Source organism: Epinephelus lanceolatus, chromosome 1 (assembly GCF_041903045.1).
Source record: "Epinephelus lanceolatus isolate andai-2023 chromosome 1, ASM4190304v1, whole genome shotgun sequence".
In the NCBI taxonomy this organism is placed as follows: domain Eukaryota; kingdom Metazoa; phylum Chordata; class Actinopteri; order Perciformes; family Serranidae; genus Epinephelus; species Epinephelus lanceolatus.
Window position 1 is genome coordinate 26,770,380 of NC_135734.1, and position 14,248 is coordinate 26,784,627.

The 14,248-nt window shown below is 40.6% G+C and overlaps 2 protein-coding genes across 3 annotated transcripts; both read left to right on the forward strand.

Moving 5' to 3' along the window:
* The first annotated feature begins 1,815 nt into the window (after positions 1-1,815).
* Positions 1,816-9,988, forward strand: slc25a34 (solute carrier family 25 member 34). 2 transcript variants are annotated; one of them, XM_033625537.2, is made up of 7 exons: positions 1,870-1,963; positions 2,184-2,299; positions 2,381-3,100; positions 5,765-5,830; positions 7,251-7,403; positions 7,516-7,650; positions 8,509-9,988. In XM_033625537.2, the coding sequence occupies exons 3-7, from the start codon at positions 2,609-2,611 to the stop codon at positions 8,692-8,694; spliced, it is 1,032 nt and encodes a 343-aa protein (XP_033481428.1). In that variant the 5' UTR covers positions 1,870-1,963; positions 2,184-2,299; positions 2,381-2,608; the 3' UTR covers positions 8,695-9,988. The 2 variants fall into 2 exon arrangements, with proteins under 2 accessions (XP_033481427.1, XP_033481428.1); XM_033625536.2 differs by lacking the exon at positions 2,184-2,299 and having other exon boundaries at positions 1,816-1,963.
* Positions 9,989-10,239: 251 nt separating this feature from the next.
* On the forward strand, positions 10,240-13,353 carry LOC117257431 (transmembrane protein 82-like). Its single transcript, XM_033627617.2, has 6 exons — positions 10,240-10,468; positions 10,571-10,643; positions 10,729-10,933; positions 11,105-11,522; positions 12,781-12,965; positions 13,158-13,353. The coding sequence occupies exons 1-6, from the start codon at positions 10,399-10,401 to the stop codon at positions 13,248-13,250; spliced, it is 1,044 nt and encodes a 347-aa protein (XP_033483508.1). The 5' UTR covers positions 10,240-10,398; the 3' UTR covers positions 13,251-13,353.
* The last annotated feature ends 895 nt before the right edge of the window (positions 13,354-14,248 follow it).

Consider the following 14,248-nt stretch of genomic DNA (forward strand, 5'->3'; position numbering starts at 1 on the left):
ATCAGCTATATTTTTGTCTAAAGGTCCAGTGTGTAGGATTTAGGGGTATCTATTGGCAGAAATGGCATTTAATATTAAAAACTATGTTTTCATTTATTTACAGTATAATCACCTGAAAATAAGAGTTGTGTTTTTGTTACCTTAGAATGAGCAGTTTATATCTACATACGGAACAGGTCCTCTTGCAAAGAGTCTGCCATGTTGTTTTTACGGTAGCCCAAAACAGACAAACGAAACAGTGGGAGCCATTGGCGTTTTTGCATCAGCCACTGTAGTTCTCCTACACACTTGGCATGTGGGAAAAGCTTCAGTGGGTTGCAATCTGCACCCTCACGGCTAGATGCCACTAAATCAAACACACTAGTCCTTTAAGTTTATTATAGTTATTTTATTCAATCTAATTATCAGTGGTCTGGATGTTCAAGTTTGCAAAAATTTGTTTTTATTAACAGGTGCTCAAATTACAGTGCAGGAGCAACTCCAAAAATGTGTCAGGTTTCCAATCATGCATTTGAAAATATTATTTTTGAACGAAAAAGTAAAAGTGAAAGGACAAAGATTAGTATCCAGAAATATAAGAGGCAAAAAACAAAAACCTAAAAAAAAAAAAAAAAAATTACATGCATACAAAGAAAAAAATATTTAAATTACATTTAAGGATACTATTCCTTAAATATATACAGAGAGGATGTACTTAAACTAAATCTTAGGACATTTTGACATACAAACATATTTATAAATTCACAAATGGATCGGAAATGATCAAAGTGTGTGTTTGAATGGTTTTAAATTTAGGCATCCAACTTCAACAACTTGATTTTAAAGTTTACTTTGATTTTTTTGATCCAATTTTTTTATTCATTTATTTATTTACTTGAAGATTTGGACACCTGAATTTTTTGATAAACAAAAAAAAATATTTTGCAATTTCTGCAAACATGGAAAATTTAAACTGTCAATTTAAACAAATGGTCTTCAGAGTTAAATATTTCAGTGCTATAAATCCATTGGTATTTACATTTTAACGTTAAGTATTAAGCAGCGATTACATTTCACAGTTACATGTTCAGTTTGTGTTAAACGATTTAAATTATTACAGCCCTTCTTTGCTTCCATAAGAAGTCTTTTAAGTGCTCAACAACTCCATCTGCTGAGGAAGATCATGTGAAACAGCTGAAAGCTCCTGAACAGCTACACATTGACCCTTGTGATCAGACTGTTTTGGTCCTCTGCTGTTTCCAAGATAAGCATAAACTCTCAAGCATAAAATCTCATTTTAATTATTAATTAAGTCATAGCTGAGTATTTGTGCTGTATAGAGCATTAAAGAGTACCCTCTAGTGGCTGTTTTATATACAGCACATAAAAAGGGAAATGAGCAGTATAATTTGCACTGAGTGTAATTTATAGTCAACACAACTTTACAAGAATTGCTTCTGAACATTTGCGAATATTTAACATCCACCACATTATTTTCCATTTCTGTTAATGTATATTTATGCTCCAAATGTCTACAAAACAATGATGCCTATAAGGGGAAAACAACATTAAATCACGTGGTGCAAGGTAAAAACAGAGCACAGGTTTGTTTGTTTTGCTCCTGAGATTATCCCCACTATCTTCAGCAGATTAACCTTGTTTAGGCACTTAACTCAGTCGGCCTTTGGATCCCTGCTCTCCTTTTCTTCAGACACTCCACCCCCCCCCCCACCCCCACCCTCTGTGACCAACAATAACCTTTTACCCAGAGAGCTCCTATAGGACCAGAGCAGGGGCAGAGCAGAGCTGTGTGATTGGTGCAGACTCAGGGACCTGGTGATGTGGCACACAGGACTGGAGCTGTATTGGCTGTGGTGAGAGTCAGAGGGAGGAGACTCTGACAATGAATGTGCTGAGAACACATGTTTACAATGATGGGGGAGAGAGGGAGGAAGAATGGAGCTGTACTGGACCACTGAACACTGTGAGTTTCTGAATGAAGTATCCAGACTCAAGACATACTATATAACTTTTTAAAAAGGGATGTGAGAGGAGTTTTTCATTTGAGTGTGTTTGCCTCTGCTGCTTGTGCTGAGCTTGTTTGTGTAGTTGTTTGATGGTTTGAATGAGTTGGACTGGAGTGGTGTGTGGCTTTGCGTCAGGTGATCATGTCTGCTCTCAAAGATGTCTACCTGTTTTTGCAGGTGCAGCAGTGTTGCAAGCTTAGGGAGTGTTTTCTGTCGTGTGTCTGTCGCCTGAGCTGAAACCTGAATGTTTTCATTCCAGCAGGATTCCTCTTGTCCGCTCTCCGTCCTCATATGTAGGTCTGAGCCTTTGTAAACACACCTGAGCCTCACTATTTTTAAAGCGTGTACTTCAACATGAATACATTCTCTTGCAGGTGGTGCCTCTTTTGGACCGACCGACAGTCAAGGAAGCTAACGACTGAAGGACACACTGGCCTGCTGTGTCACTGGAGAAACACGCACATATATTAAATGACTCATCACAAAAGCTGATTTTGTGCAACTTTCCTGTTCTGTACAACACGCCCTCCCTGTTCCCTTACAAACTGAGTCAAAGGGTAATAAGTCATCACAAGCACTAACAGGACAAACACTTCCCAGGGATGACTAGTGCTCAGCTACTTAAGCCACCACCACAAGAGTCTGTATTTGGTGCCCAGCCTCCCCACAGGATGGCACCGGCTGTTCCCCGCAGCATCCTCGGCCCCTCGCCTCCCCCTCCAGCTGTCTGGCCTCCTCTGGACTTCGCCATGGGCGCTCTCGCCTGCTGCGCGGCCTGTGTGTTCACCAACCCCCTGGAGGTTGTAAAGACCCGCCTGCAACTTCAGGGAGAGCTGCGTGCGCGGGGGTCCTACCAGAGACACTACAGAGGAGTCCTGCAGGCACTCTGGGTGGTGGGGCGCACAGATGGGCTCCGGGGCCTGCAGAAGGGGCTCTCAGTCGGGCTGATGTACCAGGCGGTGATGAACGGTGTGAGGCTGGGGTCCTACTCCTACTGTGAAGCTCTGGGCATCACCTCCTTCCACGGGGGGAGTCTCCTGTCAGGGGCAGGGGCTGGGGCGCTGGGTGCCTTCATTGCCTCTCCTGCCTACCTGGTACGTTTACTAAAGTTTCTCTTTTTATTTCACCCTGAAACACAGCAGTTCCCTGTGCTTTTAGCTTGTGACCCCTCTTGAGTTGTGAGCAGTTCATTTGAAGACTCATTTTTGTCCTCTCAGACTTCAATCTGAAGAGTTTGCAGAGGGAGAAGAGGTACAACTACACAGTATTTGGCAAGAACCTTTCAATTATTGGAGAAACATTAGGGTTTTTGTCAATTTCCTACATTGGTTATCGTCTTGCAGCTCCTTTGATTGGGTCCTGGCCTCTTTAGGTCACTACAGGTCAGCACTATAAGTTTATTTAGGTTCATTTATACTGTGGCAGTCACTATATAAAACAAAGACGTATGTCCAGAGTAATACAGTCACGTCTATGTGTCCACCATGATGTCATTTTATGGTATCTGTGTAAGTGTGAGCCCAACTGGTGAAAAACAAGACCTAACAGGAAATTGAAACCCTGTGTACTGTTGAGAGAGGCTCACCTGATTAGGTTACACTCAAGACAGCATGTTAAAGAAAACCTAACAAGTTAATTAACAGCCCAACAACTGACATGAGCTAAAAGAAGACGAGAGCTTGTGTGGAAAGACGAAATGAGTAATCGTCCTCTGTTGCAACCATCGGATATATTATGCAAAAAGGTTTCAGCGTAACTTTCTTTTTATGCAAACACACCTCACTGTTTGAATAATGCCAACACACTGGTTTTCATCATCTATGATGAGACATCACACCATGTTTGCTTCTGGCTGGTATCCACAGCAACGTCATACACATGTCAGCTTTGATAACAGATAAGCGACAGGCTCGTTAGATTACATTATTAATTAACAAGTACAAAGCTTGTGCAACATCATAGAGCCAGAGGTCTTCATTTTGTTTATTCATATCAGTCAGCATTGGATGAGCTTAATGTACCTCACCCATATGTACACTGAAACCAGTTTTGGTTGCTGTAAATATGGCAAATACACACTTTATTTGTGTATTAAAATCACCTTAGAAGGGGATCGTTTGCAGACCAGTATGAGCAGGAGGGAACATTACAGCAACCAAAAACTGTTTCAATGAACAGATGGACATGTGAGTATTGTTTGGAGATAGAAAAATGTCAACCTGTCCTTTAATAATGACTTTTATGATCCTCTAAAGGAGAATAAAAATGAATTACTAAAGGGAGTTTAAATGGGAACAGATGATAATATAAATAATATAATTTAATTTAAGCACACATTTAGAACTGGGTACAGCATGTTCTAAGCGTTACATTTTCAAGGCATCTTCAATGTCACTATCTTTTACAAATTCCAAAAACATTTCCCAAATATCAATAAACCCAGAAGCCCTATTTCTCACTATATAGGTGAGTTTTTCAAGACCTAAAATCACTGTTAAATCCGTCAACCAACAGCCAAGAGAGGGGCAACACACATTTTTCCAGGAGAGTGCAATTGAACGCCTTGCCTGTAGCAAACATACTTCAGCCATCATTTTCTCTTTCCTAGGCAGAATAAAACTGTTTGGAAACATACCTAACAAGAGCCTAGGACTGGGTGTCACACTTTTAATAACATGGAAAGAATAAACAGAATTGGAAAACTTAAATTCAGATGTGACATTACAAACATGACACTGCAAACCCTCCGGCGTCTGAAAAGCAGCATAGTAATTCATCACAAACGGAGACAGAAGAGTGAATCGGCTCAGTTTCAAAGGCGTCTCAAATGTCCTACATCTATTTTCATCCAACACGAGGTCTCGTGAGGCAAAGTGACATTACAAGGATGTGTAATGTGCCTAATTTAAAGACATTTAGAATACATGATAAAACAGTATGATCTTACACTGACTCAACCAAAGTCAGTCTTGATATATCTTGTTTTATTATCCACCTGGAGGAGCAGCCGCCACCCAGCCTGTCCACATCCAGGTCCCACTCAGCTTTTCATTTGTCAGAGTACATCCAGATTCAATGCACGTCTATAAAACCAGATGAGACTCATCATGACATCCATGCCCTTTTCAAATGTCACTGTCTCTTGATTTATAGCAGTGCTATAAAATTAGCTTAGAGATTAGTAAGTTGTGCTATAATAGCACAACTTACTAATCTCCTCTGCATGTTCCCTTTAATGCCACAGCAGTCGTGTTGTTGTTTGTCTGCTTCGGCTGCCAGTCAATACATTTAAAAGCATCTGACCTTGATCACCGCCATGGAAAGACAATATTGTTTCAGGACACATTTGTTTATATCTAGGTCACTAAATATACCCTGCACTTTGCTTCAACCTTCCCACTGCTGCTAAAAATACCCAGTATCTTGTGGCTCCTTGGTGCTGGCAGTGAATGAGGGAAGGAGGACTCAAGGTTGTTGTATTGACACTCTGTATGAGATCGAGTTGAGAGGCCTCTTCATGGTGCAAAGGAATCATTGAAGAATTTGCTAAAACAAGTTTGTGATGTGACTCATGCCAGGACAACATCAGCAGAGTTACTGTACCTGTCACTGTTATGTAACTCACCCTGGCATCAGGCGCAGACATTATCCGACTTAGTGACAAGTCTGGTTTTGTCTGTACTTAGACTCAGTTTTGGCACAGTGTCCGCTGCAGTCTGAATGTGCATTAAACTATGTGTGCTGCGTTTTCTTCATAGGTGAAAACCCACCTGCAGGCTCAGACTGTGGAGACCATTGCAGTGGGCCACCAGCACAACCATCTGGTAAGACAGAGATGTTGAAAGCAACACACATGAATCCATTAGAAGTTGTTTTATCTAGAATTATGTCATAGTAATATGCATTCAGATGCTTTACGTAAAGAGACAGTTCACCCCCACATCAAAAATTCATATTTTCTTTTTACCTGTAGTGCTGTTTATCAGTCTAGATTGATTTGGTATTGATGATGTCTTCCTTCCCTCCAGTATAATGGAACTAGATGACACTCAGCTTGTGGTGCACAAAGTGCCAGAAACATACATTTGAAAAACTCAACAGCAGTGTCTCTTTCCAGAAATCATGACCAGGTTACTCAAGATAATCCACAGACTTTGTTGTGAGCAGTTTCATATGGGAACTATTTTCTTTCTACCAAACTACACCCACCAACCATATCAAAAGCGTGCATCTACTGCTAGCTCACTTAGCACCGCTGAGCTAGCTAATGTTACAGCTCAGCCGAGGAGGACACCATCAATGTTTTACATCCTGCACTGTCACAAGCATGAGCCTCTTGTCATGTGTAGATGCACACTTCCTTCTGCATGAGGATATGGTTGGCACGTGTAGAAAGAAATTGTTCCGACATAACTGCTCACAACAAGGTCTGTGGATTATCTTGAGTAGCGGGGTCATAATTTCTGTAAAGAGACATTGTTGTTGACTTCATTAAATGTATTTTTTTTTAGTTTTGAGCACCACAAGCTGGGTGCCATCTAGTTCCATTATAGTGGAGAGAAGACAGACTTCTACTTCAGCCAATATCTCCAACACTCAGCAACTCACACCAAAATAATCTAAACTGATAAATAGCACTACAGGTAAAAATAGCAATACCACAGAGTGAACATACGCAGGTGTTTTTTAGTTATGCTCCCTAATTAGACCTCTCAGGACTGAATGGTTGTGTATGAACTGTGCTGGTTTGAGCACTACCTCACCCTTCTGTTGGTTTTGATAAACCTGTCAGTGCAGGACATCTAACCCTGATATCATTCTCATCTGTCAAGTAAACAGATTTGAATAAAACGAATAATATTTCCCTCTGAAATGTTGTGAAGTACAAGTATAAAGATTCATAACATGGAGTTACTTATGTACAGTGTTGAGGTATTGAGTTACTGTACTTTGTTAACATTGCAACACTAAAAGATACTATATTTTGGAGTAAACTTTGTACTTATGCCATGTAATGTTAATGTATAAATTCTGTAATATAATTCGTGAATAATGCCACGAATATACATTTAAAGACAGGACATTAAACTTCTGTTACAAGCAAGCTACTTTGAGCTGGTATGGCTCAAAGTTATATCAGAAACACACTTCTATCATTGCATGATAGAAGAACATACACAGTGTCATTTGTGCTATTATCTGCTTCTCCCAAAACACCATTGTCTTTGTTTCTTGCCATTTCAGGGAGCGTCTGATGCCTTTGTTACCATCTATAGAAGAGACGGTTTAATTGGTCTCTGGAGGGGCGTGAACGGGGCCGTGCCTCGAGTCATGGTGGGATCAGCTGCTCAGCTGGCAACCTTCACCTCCGCCAAGGACTGGGTGTCACATACCCAGGTAGACGTGATAAACAGCTGACATATTTACACGACATGTCACTGAACAGTTGCCGTCATGCCATCAGCCAAAAAAACCTCAGTCCGTAATCAGTTTCTTTCTGTGCTTGCAGTGGTTTAGTCCAAACAGCTGGCTCACGGCTCTGTTGGCCGCCATGATCAGTGGAGTGGCTGTGGCGATCACCATGACGCCGTTTGATGTCATTAGCACACGGCTCTACAACCAGCCGGTGGATGAGTTACGAAGGGTGAGTGAACTGATGTGATAAAATTTGTTCTTGCTCTCAAGAATCACACAAAAGCAGAGGTGGAACCAAGTCATTGTTTTGTAAGTCACAAGTGAGTCTCAAGTCTTTGCACACAAGTTCCAAATCAAGTCCCAAGTCATAAACTTTGAGTTTCGAATCCTAAACAAGTCGAAATACGCTCTTTATCAAATGTAATACTACTTTAACAACAGAGTAATCATAAATTAAATTTATAAAGATCCTGAATACATTTAAAAATTGTTTTCATTGGTCAAAGTAAGTTTGTTAAAAACTTACTTGCTCCTAAGCTAACGTTGGCTAAGCATAAGCTCCCTAACCATGTTAATATTAGCCCTGACTTACTGTTTTTTGTGCAACTTCAAATGTTGAACAAAAATGGAAGTTGCTGTGTCTCTGCGATTTTTTTTCTAAGTGGTGCTCAGTAACATAAAGTTAGTTCTTCATGGTTCCCTTCTGAACAGATAATGCTGTCGGATTGATTCAAAGAAAGTGGATGTGGAGAATAATGTGTCAACTTGCTGGGAATCAATTGCACTGACTTTTATTCAGGAAATGAATAGATTCGTGGCACACTTTTTAAATAACATACTTTTACATTTTTGGACTTAGGTATGGTATCACGTATTTTCAAATCAAAAGGCTCAAGTCTAGCTGAAGTCACAAGTCATTGGTGTTGAAGTCCAAGTCAGGTTGAGTCTGAAGTCATCATATTTGTGACTCAAGTCTTACACAAGTCCACGCCTCAAAGACAAAAGACTGTTGTAAGATGTATTCCAGATAAATGCAGACTAAGATAGACGCTCTGGAGACTCACTGTTGTCCTTATCTGTCTTACAGGGCCGTCTGTACCATGGATTTTCAGATTGTATGCTGAAGGTGTGCCAAGCTGAGGGCCTGCTGGGGTTGTATAAAGGCATGGGCCCTGTCTTCCTGCGCTTGGCCCCACACACAGTGCTCAGCATGCTGTTCTGGGATCTGTTGAGGCAGCAGGCAGCAAAGGAAACAAGCAAGGGAAGGAGCTAAAACATCTTGAACGCCCGATTGACTGGACTCAGTTACAGCCATAGAAGTGGTCCACCAGTTAATGAAACCCTAACTTTAAAGCAAATGTTTGACATTTTGGTAAATGCACTTATTCGCTTTCTTGCAGAGAGTGAGACGAGAGGATTGATACCACTCTCATGCCTGTACAGTAGCGGGTTAGCTTAGCTTAGCATAAAGACTGGAAACAGGGGGAAATTGTTAGCCTGCCTCCGTCCAAACTAACCTACCAGCACCTATAAAACTAAATGTTTGACAATTCAGTGTCAGTGACTGATTCAATCTGTACCAAAACCAAAGTGTAAAAAAGTACATTTTCCATTTTACAGGAATTAACGTGCTGGACTATTGACTTCCTGGAGTCTCTGCTGGTTGCCAGGCAACTGCTCAGAGCCAGGGAACAGTCCATACATAACCATTAAACAACAAACTGTCATTTTTAGACTGTTTGTTCAGATTGAAAAAGATAACATGTTCATTAGTGAGCTTTAGAGGTGCGGCTAAGGTGGATTTTGTTACCATTCAACAGAGGTGGGCTAACTGTTTCCCTCTGTTTCCTGTCTCCTCCAGTTTTCTTTATGCTAAGCTAAGCTAACCCGCTGCTGGCTTTCGCCTCATATTTACTGCACAGACATGAGAGTTGTATTATCTTCTTATCAAACTCTCCATCAGTGAATCAGCATATTTCCCAAAATGTCAAACTAGTCCTTTAAGAGAGACTCACTCTGGAGTAAAGAAGATGGATGAGCGTTCAAGTACTTGATAAAGATGAACATCTAAAAAATGATTTTTAGACTTTCCCATCTAATTTCTCAGTTACATTAAATCACTGTTGAAATGTCAGGTTTTACCTTTAATACCTCAAACGATGAAATCACAGCCACTGTCTCAGTCTTTCATGTCGCCTCGCATTAAAGCTAAAATAAGAGGAGTTTGATGCATGGGGTTTGCAGGCATATTTTATTGTAGTGCCGATGAGACGAAGGACAAATCTGGATAACTAAAACATAAAGTCTGTATTCCATATTTATAGCCCAGTGTGGCTGCAGTGATTTGTTACAGTTGAACATGTAATTCTAGTTGCCTTGTCTGTTGTGTGTAAAGAAAACCATCTGATGGGAATGATTTTATTCAGTGACGTATGAACCACTGGAACTTAAAGATAAGGATGCCATTTGATCTGAGGATTTTATGTACACAAGTTTAACTTACGGGTACTTTGAGCCTTTTGAACAGAAGTCGATAAAAATAATAAAGTAATTTTTTGTATGATAAAGGTTTGTGAGAGTTTGTTTTTATCCCTCTTCCTCTCAAGTGCTGCATATTTGAAATACACAACACCCACGGTGCATTGTAAACAGGATGTGGTTTTATGTAGAGCTTCTTAAAAGGTGTCTGATTGCTCTGTAGGTCTAATCTTATTTTTGAGAGGATTTTCAGCCTCTTTCATCATCAGAAAATGATTAGATCGACAGCCACACTCCAATCACATTTGACCTTTGAACCTTAAACATGGAGCGCACTCAGTCCTGATCAGCAGGAGGAAATGAAGGCAACGTGACGGGTTGGCTCACAGAAATTTAGCATTAACTGACAGGTTCCTAGATTGAAGCAGCATGAGTGAGAGATCGTAGCACTTTTTTGTGTGTGTGTGTGTCCGTGTTGAGTTATAAGGAAAACAGAAACATGTTTTTTCCCTTCTCCTGGATCCTGGGAACGTCTTTTCATTCAAACCCAATAGACTGTTTTTTACAAGGTGAGTTGATCGAATATTTTTATTTTACGTGGCAGAATTTCTGTGCGTAGTTGTTTCTTTCCATACTTACTTTTTGGCTGTGGCGTTATTTGTGCTTCAAAGGTCTCGTGGGTGCATGTGGAGTATCAGTGCTGTGCAATTTGACGAGGGTTTACAACTTTCTTCAAACATGCAGGTGAGTTTATTCTATTTAAAGGAAAGAGGAGATTGTATATGTTTATGTGCAGGGTATTTATGGTCTAATTTTCTGCTCCACACAGTGATTCTGAGACTGAGACTGAAACTGAAATTGAAAGCAAACAGGGGTCATCCTCACTTGGCAATGCTCTGAGAGGAAAGTGGAGATCAGTTCTCCAGTTCTGGTCCCTGACAGTCCTCCTGTCTCTGGTGGGCTCAAGGGTTTCCTCTCTGATAGTGCTGGAGTTTTCTCTGAGAGCTGTTTCTGCCTGGACTTCAGCAGGACTGGTGAGTGGTGTTAAACAAATCAACAGAGCAGCTGATAACCTGTTGATTTAGGCTTGTTTAATGTCTGTGTGTGGGTGTACTTTAAGTGTTTGCTCTGTGTTCAATATATTGATCTTTCTAACACTGATGTGACGTGTTCTCATCCACACTCCTGTACCTGTCTGAACTCAGGATGCCAGTGGCAGAGGCCTAGACCTGCTCCTGATTCAGTGCCAGTTTGCCCTGGGGTGCTGCCTCACCTGTACTCTTGACTTCCTCCATCAGGGGGCTCCACACAGCTCCATCAGCTTGTTTCTGGCAGCTGCTCTCAGCTGGGCACTAGCAAGTGTCAGCCACAGTCTGCTGAGCCATGTGGTCAGACTCTACCCACTACATAGTAGAGAGCGTTACTGTGGGAAGTGTATCAGCCTCCTGGCGTCTGGACACACCATACTGGCTTCGCTGCAAAGAGCGGTTATCTTGGCCTTTGCTCTTGCAACTGTGGCTTCCACCGCGACGGTTTATGACCACTTCCTGTCCCAGAAGGATGCTCTTAAGTTATGGACTCCATTGACACTTTGCTACACCATGTTGGTGTTCTACAACCAAGGTGATTGAGACTTCTGAAGAATGGAAAACATTTTAATTAGATTAGATCACCTCATTAAAGGAATACTTCACCCCCCATATGACCATTTGTATAGCTATTACTCACCCTGGGTTATGGTGAATTTGTGAGGAAATCTTTGTGTTTCTCGCATGCCAACGAGGAACGAAGAATGCAAAAATGTAGACAAGTGTGATGAATTGAAGTCATAGGGTTCTGCCTTTAACAACAGCAAAACTAAATCAACACATCCGTTCACAAACTCTCGCAAAACTTGTGCAGTGTAATCCAAATTTATTTATCCAGTCCTATGCTCAGTACTTCCCAAACAAATGCTTTTTCACTGAAACCTTCATAGTTAAAACTGAACTGAAAGTGAACTTTGTCTATGGTCTCAAACTCCATTGTTAAAAACATGATTTTACCTCAATGAACACAGGAGCTGCTTGTTGTTTGTGTTATTGAGTGACTTTGGTGTTTTAAAGGGTTAGTTCAGATTCGGCAAAGTCACACAATAAACAAACAAAGTAATGATCAAGGCAGTGTTAGATCAGCAGCTCCTGTTATCAGCGAGGTAAAATATCTGTTTTTGTCAATGAAGTCTGGCTTTTACGAGAGCACAGATAAGTTCAGTTCCACGTTGGAAAGAGCTTTCTGTTTGGTAAGTACTGAGCATACGACTGGATAAATTAGACTCAAATTATACTGCACAAGTTATGTGAGAGTCTGTATGCAGATGTTTTAATAAAGCTTTGCTGTTGTTGAACGTGGACCCATTTAACTTCAATTCATCAAGACTTTTCTTGGTTTTTGGATTCTTCATTCACTGGAGGCATGGAAGAAAAATGTTTTCTTAAAGAATTCGATAACACAGAATGAGTAATTGATATACAAATGATCATTTAGGGGGGTGAAGTATTTCTTAAACCCCCAGAGAGGAAATTAGTTGGGTCGCGCACAGTGACAAATAAAAAGAGACACAAGCAGACAACAGATGAAAGCCAAAATAGTGGTAATACTAACACACAATCTAGTAATAAAAAGTACGCCTTAAGTGATGTAGCCGAAAATAGGACCACTAAATCCGGCAATAAATATGAAATGAGACATAAAAAACAATATATATGAGACAAAACATTACAAATGATGTCAAAAACACCATCCTTTCTTTAAAAAAGTTAGTATTGTGTGATTATACTGCTGTGGGCAGAAAAGACCGTTTAGCATCACTGTTTAACTTTGTTTTATTCATTTTGCACAGAGGATCAGCAGCGGCAGACTGGCACAGAGGCCTTGCTGCACACTGTTGTGCTGCGACTGGGAGCCTTACTGGTGCTCATGCTGACTGTGGGTGACTGGTCTGATGTCCTCCATGTCCTCATCACCTTCCTGGGTGAAGCAGTCTGCCTGCTGCCCTCTCAGGACCTGCTGAAAGCTGCATTAAAGGTCTGTGTGGATCACCTCTTCCACTTACACTGATTTTGTTATTTTACGGTTCCCTTTTTTGCATTTAAGCTGTGATTTATACAACATGACCATTTCTGTTTGCTTTACTATTTACCTGTTACTTGTTGGTTATACTGAGGCAGGTGAAAATGACAGGTGACATTTCATTGCCATGCTTCGTTTATTTTTTAGGAAGAAGAAGAGACAAGCCTGAGAAAATATGAACAGAGCTCCGGTCCCAAAACGAGGAAACTCACAATGAACATATCATCAGATGAGAGCTGACAGTGAACCCGAAATCTACCTCAAATACCAAAGACTACCTTGAATGTCAACATGTGCTACTACTTGTTAATAATAAAACAATGAAAGGACTATTATGGCTACATTTGATGGTACATATTGTGTATTTACTGTTTCTGAGTCTTAAACAGAAGAAAAGAATGAGGAGCTGCTGGTTTCTCTCCCAGCTGACTGAAAGATTGGAGGTTCAGTAAATGTTATTGTTGCTGGCAATAACACCACCAAGCCCAAGTTATATAATAGAGTCATAGAGTGGAATAGAGATAAGCAATAAGCTGATGAAAGGTACACAGTGTAAACAGGTCAGACTTCCACCAGCAGAGGACGAAGACATGTCAGAAAATGTCTTAATTATGGTCAGGGATGAAAAGTATTTAATTACAAGTACTTGTTTCTGTGATTAAGAAGCTTTTTAATGCACTCTTTGCGCATTAATTCTACAGTAGCTGAAGCAGATCAGATCTACACAACAACCACACATCTTTGGAGAGGAATACTTTTGAGAAGCACTTCATTCATGAATAATACTTGAAAAGTACTGATGACAGTGACAATAAAAGACTAATTAAAGGGGCACTCCACCAATATTATACACGCAGATCAGTTCACTCGTCATGAGGAGTAGTCAGCCTGTGACAGTACTTATGAACGATGTACACTTATAAATTATACAATCCTTTGACTTTGGAGGAAGCTTTGTGAAGTTGTAATTGATGATGTCACTAAGGTTATCTAAGCTTGAGATTGAGACGCAATTTTCTTCTAACAGTCAGTCTGCACTACAAACTGGAGGTGTGGAGTTTAAAAAAATGTAAGAACATGTAGGAGACTGCGGGGTCCGATGAAAGACACTATTCAGTTGCACTGTGGGAAATGTAGGATCTCACTTTTTTGGCGCTAGACCCTTACGAGGGGCTTAAAGCCAGAATATCTCAGCTGCTGTCTCTCACACTCCCTCAACTTTATTTGCTTACAATTAA

What these genes read in the sequence shown, in the direction of transcription:
- slc25a34 (XM_033625536.2), top strand. Translation starts at nt 2,609, where the DNA reads ATGACTAGTGCTCAGCTACTTAAGCCACCACCACAAGAGTCTGTATTT. An exon ending in GCCACCAGCACAACCATCTG is followed by an intron (nt 5,831 to 7,250) that starts GTAAGACAGAGA and finishes TTGCCATTTCAG; the next exon opens with GGAGCGTCTGATGCCTTTGT. An exon ending in CGGTGGATGAGTTACGAAGG is followed by an intron (nt 7,651 to 8,508) that starts GTGAGTGAACTG and finishes TCTGTCTTACAG; the next exon opens with GGCCGTCTGTACCATGGATT.
- LOC117257431 (XM_033627617.2), top strand. Translation starts at nt 10,399, where the DNA reads ATGTTTTTTCCCTTCTCCTGGATCCTGGGAACGTCTTTTCATTCAAAC. An exon ending in AACTTTCTTCAAACATGCAG is followed by an intron (nt 10,644 to 10,728) that starts GTGAGTTTATTC and finishes TGCTCCACACAG; the next exon opens with TGATTCTGAGACTGAGACTG. An exon ending in TGCTGAAAGCTGCATTAAAG is followed by an intron (nt 12,966 to 13,157) that starts GTCTGTGTGGAT and finishes TTTATTTTTTAG; the next exon opens with GAAGAAGAAGAGACAAGCCT.